Source organism: Pogona vitticeps, chromosome 3 (genome assembly GCF_051106095.1).
Source record: "Pogona vitticeps strain Pit_001003342236 chromosome 3, PviZW2.1, whole genome shotgun sequence".
NCBI classification, from domain to species: domain Eukaryota; kingdom Metazoa; phylum Chordata; class Lepidosauria; order Squamata; family Agamidae; genus Pogona; species Pogona vitticeps.
In genome coordinates this window covers 206,785,176-206,803,787 of record NC_135785.1, presented here as the reverse complement: position 1 = coordinate 206,803,787, position 18,612 = coordinate 206,785,176, and the positions used below count along the sequence as shown (strand labels likewise).

Sequence of the window (18,612 nt, the reverse complement as noted above, 5' to 3'; positions counted from 1 at the left end):
TTTAAGAGCTTCAGAAGAGGCCTGTAGCAGATAGCCCTGACATCACCTGCCTGTCATAGAAGAACCTTGATAGAAGAGCCAATAGAGAGAGCGGAAGGCAGAGCCAGAAGCGGAGAGAGGAGAAGAAAAGACCAGTCATGACAGTTTTTGACAGCTGAGTAGCTTGGAAGAGTTTTGGAAAGAGTTAGAAAGTTGTAGGCTTGGGAATTGGACCAGGAGGGTCAGAGATAGAAAGAGTGAAAAGAGTGATTCGAATGACTCAAACCTCAGGAATACATATTGAAAGGTGAAAGCCTAATGGTTAAGGGAATTAGACCAGAGATAGTTACCAATAAAATATCAAGGGTGGCAAGGGATGTGGAAAGCAGGAATAGCTGATCGACTGCCAGCACCATGTTTAATAGGGATAGATCTCTCTGAGCATGTTAAAAGTGTTTTAGTACAGATGCATTCCCAGAAAGAAAATAAACAGCTGAGGAAAAACATGAAATTTCTAAAAAAATAAGGAGAGGAAATGATAAGACAGCTGATGTAATACCTATTAGAAATCCCCAAGAGAATACATTTACAAAAGAGCAAAAAGCAGATTCTACACTGGAGCAGTTCTATAAGAAAGTCAGTGAAGGACCGTTAACCGCTGAGAAACCCGAAAGGTACTTTATAGAAAAAGACCTATTATATAGAAAGATTTTAGTGAATCCCGGGGGGGAGGAGAAAGCCTTCATAAGCAACCAGTAATTCCTTTTAAATATCGAGAGAAAATAATGGAGAGGGGAACTTCTTTTACGTCTAAGCTAAAGCTATGTGTGAAGGAGAGTGAGAGAGTGAGCCGTCCTCCACAGTCAGAGGAGTAGAAGGAGAAACAAATGTGTGGAGGGCATATTGGTGGAGGTAGAGACAGACGATAGGGCGATACAGAAGCCTAGAGAAGTGTGTTTGGCTGATGAGAGAGGGGAGGAGCTTGATTTGATTATATGGGAAGATATAACCAAAGACGAAAAGGTAGGAAGTTTTAGAGTGGTGAAGAGCGGGCCCGTTGATAAGAAAGATAGATCGGTACAGACAGAATGGAGCATGGGCCGGGAGAGTTTCCTCATGCTGCTTAAAGAATTTCCCAAATTGCAAGTAGATGGAGAATTACTGCCGGGACCTCCTGATTTCTTCACGCACGGGCAAGAGGTAGACCCCTTGGAATGGACTGTGGTGGTTTACCCCCGCAATCAGCGTGGGGGAGGAGGGTGATCCGTCCCAGTCCCTCTTTACTCCAGAGTCAGCAGGAAGGGGACTTTTCGTGATTAATGAAAAGAAAAGTTGAAATGTAAAGTATAATGAGAAGAAAAGTATAAAAGTATTAAAAATGTTAACTAAGTTAAAGGTACAGTAAATAGAAATGCAAAAGTTAACACAATTTAAATTTAGAAAGTAATATGATTAAAAGGTATTGGTTTATATTTGATAATAACTGGCATGAAAACTCCACATTGTTCATGAGGGTAAACCACTATAGGTTTTACCCCATGAAACAACTTTTTAAGGGGGGAGGTGTGTACCGGACAGCCCTGACGTCACCTGCCCGTCACAGAGGAACCTTGACGGGAGAGCCAATAAAGAGCGCGGAAGGCGGAGCCAGAAGCAGATAAAGGAGGAGAAAAGACCGGTGATGAAGTTTTCAGTTGAATAGCTTGGAAGAGTTTTGGAAAGAGTTAGAGAGCTGTAGGCTTGGGAATTGGATCAGGAGGGTCAGAGATAGATAGAAAGAGTGAAAAGAGTGATTTGAATGACTCAAACCTTATTTAATATACAGTATGTGATTTGCTTCCTGTGATTTACACTGCAATTTCCAACTGATTATTAACCCCACCCTGTTCAATAAACTGATTGTGTTTGGCAGCATAAGTGTCCAGTACTTAATTGATCTTACAGAGATAACATCTGGTAGCAGTGTGAGAAGGAGGAAAGAGTGTAAGCCTTGTGAGGACAAATAAAATAGGGTCCACAAGGGCGAACACCACAAGGCCCATCTCTCAGTCCAATGGCCATTGCAGGCATATTTGATGGGGTCGTGAGGGATGACCTTCCCTGGCTGCAGCAGGTTTTTTGAATGCACTTCCTCAGGTGGTTAGGTTTCCCCCTCCATTCTGCCCTTCCACCAGCAGTTCAAGACCCACTTCTTCAGGCAGGCTTTTAATAATGGTGACTGCTCTTTTCCCCCCTATTTTTAAATTTTTTTAAAAAATACTTTGAATCTTCCATTGTATTTTAATTACTATCATGCTTTAATTGTTTAAAGTATAATATACTTTGTTTTTAGTATTACTTGTTTTAACATGGGGCACCACCTTGGATTTCCTCACCAGGAGGAAGGCAGCCTACAAATCATGATATGTGTGGTATATACATATTTTGTCTATTTTTATTTGTCTTAAGTGTGATGGGACTATATCTTGTAGACTGGACTCAATTGTCTTGATGTGTATTTAGAAAGGGTTGTTGGTTGAGAGTGTCAGTAATCCAATTAAGGACTTTAAATAAAAGATGCTTCATACAGAACACTCTTTGTTTCATGGTACAGCAGTGATGGAAGCACAGTGGAGCTTTGAGAACATTCTGCTGATTGTTATCATATTTAGGAAAATACATTTCAGAAAATGGGCAAAACAAAAATTTATCTAAAAACAAAACTTTTAAATTGTGTTATATATAGTATTTGTCAGTTTCTCACTGTAGTGTTTTCTGCTGTGCACTATATTGAATACAGTGGTGCCTCGCTTAGCGGCGTTAACCCATTCCAGGAAAAACGTTGCTAAGCGATTTAAACGCTAAGCAATTTTTAAAAGCCCATAGAAACGCATTAAAATGTGTTTAATGCATTCCTATGGGCTTCAAAACTAATCTTATGTGAAGATCCTCCATAGGGGCGGCCATTTTCAGTGCCTCCAAAGCGAGGACACACAGCAGGCGGCCATTTTGTTTTTCTGGTGGCCATTTTGAAACTACCAATTAGCTGTTTAAAAAGGGTCCCTTTGCCATGATCGCTTCCCCGCGATCATCGCAAAGCGATTTTTCCCCATAGGGACCATTGCTAAGTGATCGCTCTTGTGATGGCCCAAACCCCATCGCTAAGTGATTTCATCGCTATACGGAGTGGTCGCTAAGCGAGGCACCACTATATTTATTTGTTAGATTTATATTCCTCCTTTCTTCCAAAGAATGGTACTCAACGTAACTATAACAATTATGACATCAAGTAGGACAGATGGAATTAAAATGTACAACAAAAAGATGAGAAACAATAATGAAAGTTTTGTTTTTCAAAGAACTGTTAGAGTCAAGCATACATTAAACCTCTTCCAAGCATCATGGATATCATTAAAGAAGAAGGAATGTTACATAGTTCTAGGCCTACAGTAGGTTGATTCATACAGTGGCAATGACCTAAATTGCCAGAGCATTCAGGACATACAACACATGTACATTAATCCCTATTCCTAACCACAATGCTAACAATACTGGTAACTCTTTAAAATTAATGCAGAGTTGGAATGCACTTTAAAAATAACAACTAGATGGATCAAAGTTAAATACATTTGTATATACAGTGGTGCCCTGCAAGAGAGTGTTAATCCGTTCCATTGAAATTGCTGTCTTGTGAAAACATTGTCTTGCAAAAAGCATTTCCCCATTGGAATGCATTGAAATCCGTTTAATGCGTTCCAGTGGGGAAAATCGTCATTGTTTTGTGAAAATCGCCCATAGAGAAACCGTTTTGCGAAGCGCCGATCAGCTGTAAAAATCGCTGTCTTATGAATCATCGGTCCCCAAAACACCCATTTTGCGAGTTGCGGACCTAGCTGTGAAAATCGTCGTCTTGCGAAGCATCGGTCCTGAAAAAAAAAGTCTTGCAAAGCACGGACCGAAACATCGTCCAGCGAAAATTGCCCATAGGAAACACTGTTTTGCGAAGTGCTATAGCGATCGCAAAAAGTCATCATCATGCGGATTCATCGTTTTGCGAGGTCATCGTCTAGTGGGGCACCACTGTAATACTATGTTTTGTATAATATTTATTTACAGAAAAATGGTTTAATTCCCAAGTAGTTTTGAAAGAAACAACAAAGGAGAAAGATATGAAACCCTGGTTTTAAGGTCACAGAGGTTAAACACTTGCTGCTTCCCCATCTTCTTCTAAAGGAAAAAGGCCAAGTGTGTCCCTGTGTATAGCAAGAATGTGAATGTCTGCACTCATGGTGTTTTGCTCTCAAAATCTTGTTATAGTTTATATTCCTATCAAAGGAAGCTGTGTCCATAGGTACAGATAATATCTGGTGATTGAAATAAGACCCTAGGTAGCTGCTCTTTGCTTCATTTTCCTTATAATAAATGTGCCATTAACAGGGCTGTTCTTGAAAAAGAACACGTGGGCTTCAAATGGTACGTTGGCTATAAAGTAATTAGATGGCAGTAGCAGTTTGCCACATAAAGAGAACTGGGAAATGGGGAAGGATCTTACTCAGCCCACACTGCATCAGTGTAGCCTTCTTATTTCTGATATAATATTAAAGCACACTGGAATATTCTGTATGGATTATTTTCCCAGACAAATCAAAGCTTTCAGTGGCATGTGCAACAAAACTGGTGAGTGTGGTAGGTCCTTCATCTTCCCTATTTTTAAAGCACTCATATATTTTATTTTATTTGTTTAGAGTTATACCCCACCCATTTAGTGGAAAAGCCACTTCTCTGGGCAGCTTCCAAAAAATAACATTAATATACAAACAGAATTAAAATAACGAACATGTGAAAAGTTATATAGACAAAAAATAGGCAAACATTATTTAGTTGAGCCCTGTTCATTGAACTGTAAAGATCTAGGTCTGAATCTACTGGCTAGTCTTATATGGAGTAGACCCAGTGAATCTCGGTGTACTGTTAGAGATGGGTACAAACCAAATCATGAACCAGAAAAAATGACAATACTCTGAAGTGCATCCCCAGGCAACAGGATACTGATCCTATGTGTTACATAACTGTGCTTTTCTGCTCCAAGTTTACTAGAGAGGACAAGGGTTCCCCCAAAGTCAGTTGACAGATTTGTGGAAGACCAGACCAGGTTTCTGAGGTAGAAAGACTGCAAATTGATATTTTTCTCACATCTGTTTCACAAGGAATCTCAAATTCCATTTTGCCTTCATGGCAGTCTGACTGCATGAGCCATTCGTATCGAAACTGGTCTAGTTTTTGGACTTTCTGTCTGTCTGTGGTTTAGGGATCTGGCTGTGGAGCCAAAAGTTGGGAGTTCAATTCCCCACTGTGCCTATTGCGAGTAGAATCAGCCTGTGTTGCCTTGGGCAAACTGCACAGTCCTAGGGCACCTTTGGAAGAAGAGAATAGTAAACCGTTTCTGAGTATTCTCTGCCTGGAAAACTCTGAAAAGAGTCACCATAAGGCAGAATTGACTTGAAGGCAAATTATTTTTATTATAGTATGTTTAGGTAAAGGTAAAGGTTCCCCTTGACAATTTTTGTCCAGTCGTGTTCGACTCTAGGGGGCGGTGCTCATCCCCGTTTCCAAGCCATAGAGCCAGCGTTTGTCCGAAGACAATCTTCCGTGGTCACATGGCCAGTGCAACTTAGACACGGAACACTGTTACCTTCCCACCGAAGTGGTCCCTATTTATCTACTTGCATTTGCATGCTTTAGAACCGCTAGGTTGGTGGGAGCTGGGACAAGTGACAGGCGCTCACTCCGTCACGTGGATTCGATCTTACGACTGCTTGGTCTTCTGACCCTGCAGCATAGGCTTCTGCGGTTTAGCCCACAGCGCCACCACGTCCCTTATAGTATGTTTAGATTGTTCCAAATAATGTTCCAAAGAGCAATGTTGCAAAGTACAAAATCACTATGCTATTTTTTCTTTTATATAATATGGAGATATAAAATGGAAGAGACAGAAAGATGTCTAACAAACAGGAAGCAAAGAGTGGTTTCAGGTGATTAAGGTGTGTGTGTGGGGGAAATGTATTACTAAATCAATACCAGGTACAGGGCATGATACCCACTGGCACCCAGTGTTAAAGGAGAGGCATGCAATGTGGTAATTTTCAAACAACCCTTGCTTTTTAAAAAATCCTGAGATTTTATCCCCAGTTCATAGTCAAAGTTATCAGCCTCCTATAGTGATGTATGAAGAAAGTTTCTTGAAATATCACAATATTCTGATATTTTAGGATGGCAACTCATCTTAGATGTTCTTGTGTTTACTTTTCATCTCACTAAAACCACTAGGCCCATTATAGCTGTGATCATTTTTAAGCAGCAGAGATATTTCTTCTTCCTCATCTTCTGTAAATAAAAAGCAGTTTATATATGCACATTCATGTTGTGCATAAACTAAAGCCCGACGAATCACTCCTACCGTCGAGCAGAAATCCACTTTCAGTTTATGGCTGGGAAAAATGACAGTCTTCAGGTTTCTGACAGAAGTGTTTTCCTTTTAACTTTAACAGAAGCTGGAAGATTAGTTGAGATGATTAAATGCTCAGCTGCACATACACTCCTCATCATAGGTTTACAGAAAGAGACATTGGCCTTGAATGTTTCCTATTACAGTACAAATCTAAATAGCATTCTCCTCCGAAGGAGGAGAGAGAAGAAAAGAGTGTAACAAAAGGAGGAGGCTGTGTTTGGGCAGTTGGGGCATAACTGGAGAAAAGCTGATGTTCAAATCTGTTTCCCTGGGAGTTGTTACTTTGTAACAAAGAACACATTTTTTCATTCATTAACCACTTGGTCTAGTATGGTTAATTGCTGGAATCAAGTCCTTTAAAGTAGTGGGTCCCAAACTTTTTGACACCAGGGACTGGTTTAGTTGAAGCCCATCCTTCCAAGGACTGGGGGGTGTATTTGGGGCAAGCAAGAGCAGGAGGTGAGCTGCAATTGAAGCTCTGCCTCCTGTTAGAATCAGCAATGGCTTAGAACCTAATAAGAGTGGAGGCTCCTATTAGATTCTAATGCCACAGGCACAGCTGATCTAGCAGCGGCAGGAAGGGAGCAGGGAGTGAAGCTCAGTCTCCTGGCAGATCAGCAGCGGCATTAGAACCTAATAGGAGTGAGTGACCTGGGAGTTAGGGACCTCTGCTTTAATGAAAGGTTATTTTAGAAGTGACAAGCCTGGGTAGGGGTCAGTCACAATGGGATTACATATACTGTAGAATAGGTGGGTAAAACGTCTTGTCAAGAGTTCTGTCAGGGAAATGTTCTATGCAGATGTTTCCACAGTATTAATCTATTGTTTGATGAGCTGAAGTACCTGGCTGCATAGGGAACCAGAATTCAAAACCCCACTGTGCCTCCCAGAAGAAGGGCCGGCCAAAATCCCCCAGAGCACATGTGACTGAGGAGGTTCCCTGCCACGTCTGTAGTCTTTGTTAAGCTTCATAGTTAGAGTGCTGTCAGGAGGGACAAACAAATCACTTCTGAGGACTTTATACTTAGAAAAACCTGGGAGTGTTGTCATAAGCCAACACGTATGGAAGATTATTACCATCATATGAATTTCTTGTTTATATATTTTTGTAGTGCCCAGTATACTTCCTGGGAATCAAGTTTCTTCAGTTATACAGCAGTCATTGCCTGAGTGGCATCTAGGTCTTCTGGACATTGCGCTTCTTCAAATCTCTCTGAACTGTTTCTGGTATTTTGTTTGGACCAAGTAGTGGTTCCTTCAAGTTCTGTGGATAAAACTATGTATGTCAAAAGGAGATGGTTAAAGGGTTGGCAGTTTCGAAATTGAAAATATTTCATAATCACTAATATGTGCTATTCTTGTTACTTATTTCAGACATGGACCAGAGAAATTTCCCTTAAAGCTGTGAAGCTCTGCCAAGATTTACTTCAGATTAAGTGTCACAGGCATTGCAACATTTGCAGTACAATTTGATTTATGGCAAGGATGGGGATCCTGTGATTCTCCAGTTATTGTTGGATTGCAAATCCCATTGGATGTAGCTAACATAATCGATGATACGAGTTACAGTCCAAGATAGGGAGGGCCATACACTCCCCATTTGTGATTTGCGAGAAGTTTATCTCACAAGTCAGTTACCTGGCAAATTTGGTGGTGTTTGCACTGGAACTCTTAGTTTGTCTCAGTCCCTCTGAATACCTCAGTCACAATCTCTTGATTCCTCACCCCCTCCTGATTTGCACATCTGTTTTTCACTGAAGATATGCCAAAAGCTGATACTTTTTTTTAAACGGAGGAGCTGTTTTGTTTAATGGATGATAGACATCTCTAATCATCAGGTCATCTGAAACAGCTGTTCTGAGGAAGAAGTAGAAACATCGCTGTGCATGTATGCTAGAATAAATTGAGATGTGCAAGTTTGCCAGGAAAACTATGTTGCCCCATCATTGGTGTGCATACACTTAATGACTCATTTTAAGACATGGGCACAACAAGCTTAAAATGCACTGAATCAACTGGGCTTCTCTCTATGGGTAATTTGAGGATTTTAGAGCTATGACTGAAGTCCTGTTTAGGCCCTATTAAGAGCAATGAAGATAATTATACTGACAGCTTGCATAGACATTGCTTTTGCTCATGTAAGTGAGGTCAACCAAAAGGAAGCAGCTGTAAGAATAATGTGGTACAATGTAATTTTTCTTAAGAAAGGAAACCTTTGTTGAAAAATATATGTCAATATAAATATGTAGACACTTTCATATATGTGCAGGCAGGAGTATTGTTGGTTTAAATGTTATACACCCACACTTCCATACACACAAATATTTTTTATTCATACTATTTACCATACTCACACTGCATGCACCACATTCACAAACACACACACATTCCATAAAAAAAACCCCAAAACAATATAAAAGCAACCAGTGCTGTGTGTTGATAAATTCACAGAGTACTTTCCATTCAAATATAAGGTATAAATTAAAAAAGTGGGAAAGATAGACAAAAAAGTGATAGCAAAACAATTTAAATATATATGAATTGCACAATTGGCATTTCACGTTAAATAAGAATAAATAAATTCATTACATCCATTCACATACGAATTTGTAAAAACAATAAATTATTTATTTCTTTTCAGTGCTAAGTCGCTATTTTAATGTTTGCGTGAGTGTGTATATTTTAAAAATTATTATTTCTTACATTTGTGATCAGTTACCAACATTTCCCCCCACTTCCTCTCCATAAGATAAAATTTCTATGGACAAGTGGTTGTATTTCAGTGTTTTTCATTTGCTTTTCAATAGGTCTACAGAATTAAGCTTAGATTTCAAGCAGAATTTGGAAATTCATTGCCATATTCATGGCTGAGGTTAGTGGGGCTGGCTATACCCGATTCAGAAATACTCAGAATAATGACATGGATTGTGATTTTAGCATTCAGTTTGTTGTTTTGGAGAAAATGTGAATAACTAATCACTGATCAGATATGAGTCCTTGGGACTAACCTGCTTCAAACACAGAAACTATAAAGTGACACTATTGGCACCAGTTTCACATTAATGAACATACAAAGCAGCGTAGAAAAAGGAGATCAAACAGAAAAGTAGTAATACAGGCCAAAACATACAGACCTCCTCCCCCTTTTTTTGAATTCTTGCTAAAATTAGCCATAATTACCACATGTCACACATGTCAGATGGTCATACTTCAGAGGAACTGTGAAATTCACATTATTGTCCTGTCTTTTTTATGTGCTCGCTTATTTTACCCATGCCATGTAAATGAAATCCTTGTATGTTGACCATTCTCTGTGTCTGACTTAACAACTTTAGTAGCCCTTTGAGTCCTGTTGTTCCTTCACCAGAATAGATGATGTTCCACTATAGTCAAAGGTTTTCAATGATGTACTAGTAAAAGCTAAGTGTAGGAGAAATCTGATTTACTGATATTATGCCATCTATTTCTAGCACCTCACAGACTCTCTTCATAAGGAGTTTAGGGCAATCCTGAAATAAGCTAAATGGTCAAATTACAATTTAGTCATGTTGAAGTTTTGGACCAGTTTCAGATTTGTTTCCTGTTTGGTTTTTTAAAACCTGGCATTGTCTCCCTCCTTTTTCTCAGAGAAACTAGCTACATCCTGAGGAAATGAAAGAAAGGGGTACTTTCCCCCCCTCTATGGGAAGATGAGCTTTAATTTAAGTTGCTAAGCCCAAACTTAATTGACCAATTAAATCATTAGAAATTACCACAATCCATCAGTTCAGTGGGTCTACTGTAATTGGGACTAATAAATTTAGCTCTGGATCTTCTTGGGGTGGATTTTTTTTAATGAGACGAAGAGAGAAGCTGAAGGATATTAATCAGGGAACCTCCAAAACATGGAACGGTATATGCCTGGAATCCTATACAGTATGTCACCACATAATGTAAACATATGTACTGTAGATGTTAGTTTGTTGGATGTCATGCCCAGGTAGCAAGGACTGGATGCTCAGGCATGCAGTTCTTGTTGTAATGCACCTACATGCTTCATATAATAGCACTTCTACCTTGGTGCTATTCCAGCGACCACCTGTGTAGCTACTCAATAGGATTTCAGCCACAGAATATTCATGAACTAATTTTTTTCCTCACTCTCAGAATCACAGATAGTGTTACAGTGCATAGGAGATTGTAAGCACATGTAATAATTAACCTGTAATAATTAACCTGAAACAACAATTCATAGGAATGTGGATTTCACTCATTCACATCCCATTGCTTTTCAGGGATCCTGAAGTACATCTAGATTTGGATTCTCATCTAGATTGTGCTGCAACTAATTGTACAAAGAGGCCTATGGCGCCTCACAGATAAGCTAAAAGTATCTGATGTGGTGGGCTGCGGTCCATGAAAGCATAGGCCATATAAAACATACAACTAATGTGCTGCAAGAACTCTTTGCTGTTTATGTTGTGGCCCTCTTCTGCTCCAAACTAATCATATGGAACTGCACATGGCTAGAGCTGAATCAGAGAGTAAGTGTTTTCCATGGAGATCACACTTAAAAAAAAGAAACACGTTTTTTCTCTCTATGTTGTGTATTTAATAAATGCACTTAATATCCTTAAATTATGTGCCTGTTGATGATGATTTGGAAATGTGAAAGTGCTACTGTCAATTATTGTAAATGACTGCTCTTTATCCAGTCTTATGAACAGAGGCACCACTGAGGTGAAAATGTTATTGTATTGAAATGTTTACACTCTTCCCAGAGTCTAATTCTCAAAATGTCTCAGAGCTATGGGCCTCACTCAAGTAAACAGAGCTTATATAAATTGAGCAGTTTAACAACACAAGCCAGATCTAAGTCCTAAAATGTTCTTTATCAGAAAATATATACTATGCTTAGAATGATGTATCCTGAGCATTGTTCCAAAGCAATATCAGGACCTGATGTTGAAGGCAAATGTAAATGTTGAAGGATCTTAGATTACAACAGTGACAAAAGTTACATTTCAGTACTGAGATATGGTCCTGATACTGCTGAAATCTGTAACAACATTCTCATGGAAGTTTCATTTGAATGTTAAAATTGCTTGTACTTATAACATTTACGGAAGGCACTGGGACCAGAGGTGGAATCTATTTTCATCCATATTTATATACCTATTTAATATTTCATACATATTATATAAACATGACCCAAAAGTTAATTTATTTCATTAGATTTCAAATGAGGTATTTATGTTACCTTTCTAAAAGGAAAAAAAATCATTCGCCTATAATTCTGAAGGGAAATCATTTGCTGTTTGGAAATACTTTTATGAACAATGGCTAGAACCACGACTTCTGAATGGAGTCTGGCTTTCTTGTGGGCCTTACAAGTCAATCCTATACATATCTACTCAAAAGTAAATCCTATTGAATTCAGTAGTGCTTACTCCCAAGTAAGTGAGTTTAGGATTACATTTCTGATCTACAAAAATCTGCAATGTTTCAAAAAATAAAAATAAAACTATCCTTTCTCATAAAAAGAAATTAAGATGAAAATATCCACAGCCAAAAAAAAAATTGTGTATGGGTACCCCTACCCATACACCATTTACAGACTTGAGAGTTTTGAGTTGCACTTGGAAAAAAAAAGCCCCCTTCACATTAATCGAAGGATTTAATCTACATGTGCAGAGACTGCCTATCCTTCATTAAAATAATAGAGCAATTTGTTCACCCAATATCAATGTTCACTCATGAGCATGTGCAGCTTTCTGAATTGGGGATTTTTGAGTGGTGTAATGCACTCCAGAATTAAAAGTACTATACAAAATATTGCTATGTTCAAAAAATATTTGCTATGATTTTTAGCTTCATCATAGCTTTTCAGTAGATAGCAAACTCATTACATGTTGTCAGCTTTCTAGTAGCCACTGAACTATCAAAGAAAAAAAAATATGAGTAGGTGTCAGAATTTTTTAATTAGAAGACACTCCAAACAGGAGCCTCATGGAATTATTGTCTTAGCAACAGGGGTGCGCAACCTGTGATCTAGTAACCAGACGCCATCCTTGGCCTAATTTCGACCTTCCTCTGCAAACAATTAGTTCAGACCTTTCCAGGCAAAGAGTGATCTGCTCCTCTCCAGTAGCCTTTTTCAGCAGGGAAGAGAAATGAGTAAGAGGGAGTGAATAAATTGAAAGGAAAGAAGAAAAAAAAGATGGCTTCACCTACCACTAGCCTCAGACCCTCCTACTGCTGGCATAGAACCCTGACCAATTAACAAGGGAATGGTGCCTTTCACATAAGAAAGACTTCCTGCATATTGAGTTCCTCCCTACTGTTCTTCGCCATTGCTCTTTGTACCACAGAGAAAGCGGCACATTTGACACTGGGATATCTTCAGCATTTTTCATTATTGTTGTTTTGTTCTCTAAAATGCTAATACTGAATAAAGTATGCCCTTTTTTGTTTTAAAGAAGCATTCTTAGCAGCTTCTTTTATTGCTGCAGAGATGCACCTAGGTGAATATTTCTTGTTAGAAAGGCATTAACATAGAACAAAACTGTTGTCAGGAAATTCCTAGAATGGAAATGTATTTCCTGTTGTCAGAAATGTATTACATCTTTTTTAAAAGCAGCAAGCTCTTAATTTTCCAGTAAAATATCCACAGCAATTTTTTTTCTGAAAAAAAAAATACTGCAGACATACTTTGGTCAGTCACTTGTGTCATATAGAAAGACTGTTGTTCTTTCCCAAGAAGAGCAAGTGATATAAAATGACATACCAAAATCAAACATATTTACAAACAGTATAAAATAAGCTATTGTGGTATCATGGGTAAGTATGACAACTTTCTAAAGACATACTGTGTTAAGAGGTAGGTGAAAAAAGGGAGATGATTCTGTAACCTTGAGATATCCCATGATCACCCCTTCACTGGTTTATCCTCTTCTTATTTGCAGATACAAAGGGCTTGTGACAACTAATGCTTAGTGCATTTGACATATTAAGATCTCCTCACTTTCACTCAGAGCAGTGCATGTCTTCATTTGGTCCAAACAGGCAGATTCTGCCCATAATTTCAGACAACATGAAAGTATATTGAAGTGTTGGCTTTCTTCTGTAGATCTTATGCCAGTTATGTTGACTATGACTTAATGAGACTCCTTGTCAAGAAGCCTGCAACCACAGGTTAACATTTCTTGAGTGAGCACTGCTTGAATGCAGAAGGTCTTTGAGACAGAAGACATCCTTTAGCTAATTTATCATTCCCATCTTTACACTGGACAGTTCTTGTGTGCCAGCCTGTATCACATGTTCGAGAACAAGAAAGCCATGGTCCAGTCACCCATTGGGGTTGTGTGAGTGGTGCTATCAGTTTGTTACTATTGCTCTTGCTAGTTACAGAGTTTGCTATTTCGGTCGGCTTCTTTGGCACATAGAAACTGTAACGGACATCCACTGGTTTAGTTGGATCAGTTGCAAGAATCTGGACTATAAGGATCTCCTTTGTGCCTGTATGTCCCATTGCATGCAGGTAATCATCTTTATGACTCCAGCCGCTATAGTTCATGACAGTTCCATTGAGGTCAATGATGGTTTCTGAGGTTGAGATCATGTATTTTCCATTGACAAGGTATTCACCATTTTTCTTTTTCAGGGCCAAGTAAGCTGTAAATCTGCTCTGGTCTTTAGCTTTGAACTGTCTTATTTTGATGTGTGTTGCTCCTTCTGGTATTTTCACAATATCTGTGTAGCCCTTACTGAAACATAGGAAAGGACATGTGAGTGAGGATTAAATGAGCATCCTTTCAAAATCTACTGAAGCTAACAGAATTAGCAAAATTGACTTAGTTCTGATTTTTACAACTCCCAGAATTATTCACTCCTTTAGACTGAAGTCTAAAAAGGGAGATAATTGCTGTGAATTTCTCCCATTTTAATGAAATGGAATCATGTCACTAGATCATATGGGTACTTGGAAAAACTGAAAGTAGAGCAAGCTGCTCTATCAGGTTGCATGGAGAAAAGATAATTCCACATCCTTGGATCAGGCCAGAGGTAGTGTGTACCTGAGCAAAACTACACAAGAATGGCAGAGGAGCAATGCAAATCTTCCATTTCTTTCCATCATAACCCATAAAGTACAGTGTCCATACAAGTGCCCAATAATGCCTGGTTCATGTGTTTCCTTCTCCTCAAAAATGAGGAAGATATTATTGCAGAACTGGAGGGAATATATGAACCATGGTGTGCAGAGCCACATGCTTTTAGCATATGTAGCATTGAAATAATCATATGACAACAAATCATCTAAAACAGCATTGCCCATCCAGAGGTCCTCCAGATGTTTTGGATTACAGCTCTCACAAGTCAGTCACTAACCAAGCTAGCCATATTCCAGGTAATGGGAGACGTCATCTAAAGACTAATTTGACTAGTGACTAATTTGAGGTTATCTTTATTGTGAACAGCATAGTATAACCAAATTATATGCTTATTTGGTATTTACTTTCTCAGCTGCTAGATTCATAACTTTAGAAAGCTTTAGATGAAGACAAGCCTTCAGATGTTTGAGGAATTCTCTGTATGTTGAATGAATGGAGTATGGTGATGGCCAAATTGATGTGTCTCATTATGTGCAAGTTCCATGATGCAAGTGCAATGTGCCCCATGCACATGGACTAAGATAGGCACATATGTGATCATCTCAGTGGAGAATGATATATTCTTAGTTGTATATATATCTTAGAAATTTGATCCTCAGTATCCCATTTCTCTGACTCCTGCATAAACAGCATTCACTATTGCAAATAACATTATTTTCCCCGGATAAAACAAGGATGATGAACAAAGTCTTACCTCTTTCTATTAAAGGTTCCCATAATTTTTGTGCAGCTGGAATTGTCTCCACCACAGATGCCACATTTATCGTATTGGAGCTTTGAGCCAATAATGCCATCACATCCCGTTCTCACACACTTGCCACGGACACAGATTGAATTGCTATATGGCCTACACTCCGTTCCATCAGTCACCTATTCAATAAAGCCATTGGTCATTAAAATGTGCATTGCAAGATATTCTTTTTCTGAATGATAGATGAATGGAAACTGACAGAGTTCTATGAACTGATGTCAATCTTCTGCATTTGTAACAGATTTCCCCAACATGTCACTCTTCACATATTTTGAACAATTCCCATCAACCCTGAACAACACCCATCAACCCTGATGGCCAATGGGCCATGTTGGTCAGGCTAATGAGCATTATAGTCTAAAATATCTGCAGAGGCCCATGCTGGGAAATACCATTTCAAGGGTAGAAATATTCTAGTTTTTCTTCACCACCAAGTGGGTGACCAACGACTTAGGAACCTTCAAAATCACAGCAATGGTGTTATGATGGAAGGATAGAGGAGCATACACAAGAACATGAACCAATGTAACTCTTTCCTATCTTGATCAGTACAAGTGCACCTTACAACAACAAAAGATTGCCCATAGTGAGCAGGATATGATGACTATGAATGATTCATTATCTTCTGAAAACAAATTTCACCCTCAGTGCATTTCATGATTCATACAAATACATGCACAGAGTATTTGTTTTTTTTCAGTCCTACTTGTGCATTAGTATTTGTCTATGTTTCGTATGCTTTTTCCTTAATATAAACATGCTTGCAAGCAATTTCCCCCAATTTAAGCTTTGTCATATGCTATTCTTTCCTAATATAGACTTTTTGATGCAGACATTTTCACAGTGTAGCTATTTTGTGTGTGTGTGTGTGTGTGTGTGTGTGTGTGTGTGTGTGTGTGTGTGTGTGTGTGTGTGTAATTTAACACATGCACTGCAAAATCCAGAGGAGTGAAAAAAGTAAAGATCATTTTCTTTCTAGTCCCTATATTATTTTGGAAAGGGCTAGTTTATATTGAGTTTAATGCTCTCTGTTCTTTACTGTGGGCCTTCACAAAGAAGACTTCAAAATTCAAATCCGTATGCATCTGAAAGACAAGTAGTTATTGAAGTTACTGTTACCTTTTGAGAGAAAACAACATAGTAGCCAGTTCCTTTGGCTCGACAGGTGAGCTTGCAAACATCTCCCGGCAACACTCCAGCATACTTGGGGACCCATTCTACAAAGGTTTTGACCCCTTTTGCATCTGACTGGTAGCCATTTCTTGCTTCACACTGTTCCTGGCGAAAAGCTTTAGCTGAGAAAGATAATGTTTTCATTAATTTTCATGAACGTAAGGGTACTGTCTCAGTGCAAACATACATATAAAATGTATGGTAGTTTGAATATGAAATATCAATGTTCAAAGATCCAGGACTGCCTGCTAAGACACAGGAAACTCAAGTCCAGACAAACCAAACTTTCTTGCCTGCTCAAACCTGATGATGCTCATCCTATGGTATGATCTAGTGAGATACGTATCATAGCATAAGTGGGCAACTTGTGAGCTGAAGGCTCATGTGGTTCTTGGAAGCCCTCTATTCAGCCAAAGCAGATGTTAAGGCTGAAGTTATTGTTTCCGAATTAGCCCCATCACTTCCAGTATCAATGTGGGAGTCAGAATTTTTTGCTGACCTAACTGCAGTTCATGCAGGATACTGCAAATAGCCTCAGATCTATCTTTCTATCCACCCTATGATAAATGACAAGTGTTTAGTATTAAATAAGAATAGCAGATGCTATTATCTTTTGACTTATGGAAACATACCATTGGCAGGACAAGGCATGACGTTACAAGAGCGATAGATGGCTCGCTTTCCTGTGCAGTATCGTCCGTTGTTTCTAGGGGCTGGGTTATTGCAGTGACGATAGGCAAACTGAACACCTCCTCCACATGTTCGAGAACATTGTCCCCAAGGCCCCCACGACCCCCAGTTCCCATGGTTTGAAGCCTGAAAGATAAATGACAATGCCTTATAAAAGGCCATAACCAACTGGGAAAGAATATCACATCTCAAATTTGCCTGCATTCCTTCTTCTTGTATTCCACACATTTTTCTTTCTCTTTACTGAAATCTAGTTGGGTAAGGTCTATATCCAATAATATCTGGGTGTAGAGAAGATCCACTGAGACAATTAAATTTATGTAAGTGTTGATTTACCAAATTTCCATTGAATCAAAGGTTCTATCCATTTTGGGAGTAACCATTGGCTTCAGCATGAAATGTTCACTCCCTTGTATAGTCTACAGAAGAATAAATGACCTGAAGACGTGAAGAGAATTCTCAAGGACTGTCCAAAGTACTCAAGAACTGCCCATATTAATTTTATGTACTGAAACAGAAGTGTGCTTAGGACATCTAATGTTTTAGGCATTTGATGATTGTGTTTACTTTGGCTTGTACATTACTTGCATGTGGCTTTTACAGATCTGCTGGTTTTAGTCCATTTCTATAGATTCATTATTTTCTTGTAATCTTAAACATTTTATTTTATTTAAATACAGTGGTGCCCCGCATAGCAAGGTTAATCCGTTCCGGATTAACCGTCGCTATGGGGAAACACCGCTATACGGACGGAAAATGTCACAGAAACGCATTAAATGTAGTTTAATGCGTTCCTATGGCTCTTAAACTCACCGTTCTGCGAAGTTTCTCCATAGCGCCGCCATTTTCGCGCCCTCGGTAAGCAAGGGCAGGGTGCGAAAATGGTGCAGGCGGCCATTTTCTGTACCCGGTGGCCATTTTGGAACCGCCGATCAGCTGTTCTCAAAATGGCCACTGGGTGCAGAAATGATCGCAATGCGATGTTTAGCCTATCTAAACATGGCAATGCGATCGCATTAGCGACCGCAAAAAACAGGTCGCTATGCGGATTCGTCGTTAAACGGTGCGCTCGTTAAGTGAGGCACCACTGTATAAGCTACTCTGATAAGTTTAATGAAGGACAGCATGTATATATTTACAACAATGAGGTAATTATAAAGTGTAAAAATACGGACATCAGAAGCAAGCATTTTTACAGAATGTTACCCTGTTTCCCTGAAAATAAGACCTAACCTGAAAATAAGCTCTAGCATGATTTTTCAGGATGCTCATAATATAAGCCCTACCCCTGAAATAAGCCCCAGTTAACTGAAACCCCACCTCCACCATTGTGCAGCAACCAGAAGATGATGGCATGACTGTACTGTATTTGAATAAATGTA

At 39.0% G+C, this 18,612-nt stretch overlaps 1 protein-coding gene across 1 annotated transcript in view; it reads right to left on the bottom strand.

The window, feature by feature from the left end:
- Nucleotides 1-8,778: 8,778 nt before the first annotated feature.
- The window catches only part of ADAMTS5 (ADAM metallopeptidase with thrombospondin type 1 motif 5), a 69,069-nt gene continuing 59,235 nt past the window's right edge, over nt 8,779-18,612 (bottom strand). The window contains exons 5-8 of the mRNA XM_020789610.3: nt 17,173-17,356; nt 16,487-16,662; nt 15,311-15,486; nt 8,779-14,211 (exon numbers count right to left, since the gene is read on the bottom strand). Coding sequence (XP_020645269.3) covers nt 13,641-14,211; nt 15,311-15,486; nt 16,487-16,662; nt 17,173-17,356 — 1,107 coding nt within the window. The 3' untranslated portion in view covers nt 8,779-13,640. The remainder of the gene's footprint in view (nt 14,212-15,310; nt 15,487-16,486; nt 16,663-17,172; nt 17,357-18,612) is intronic.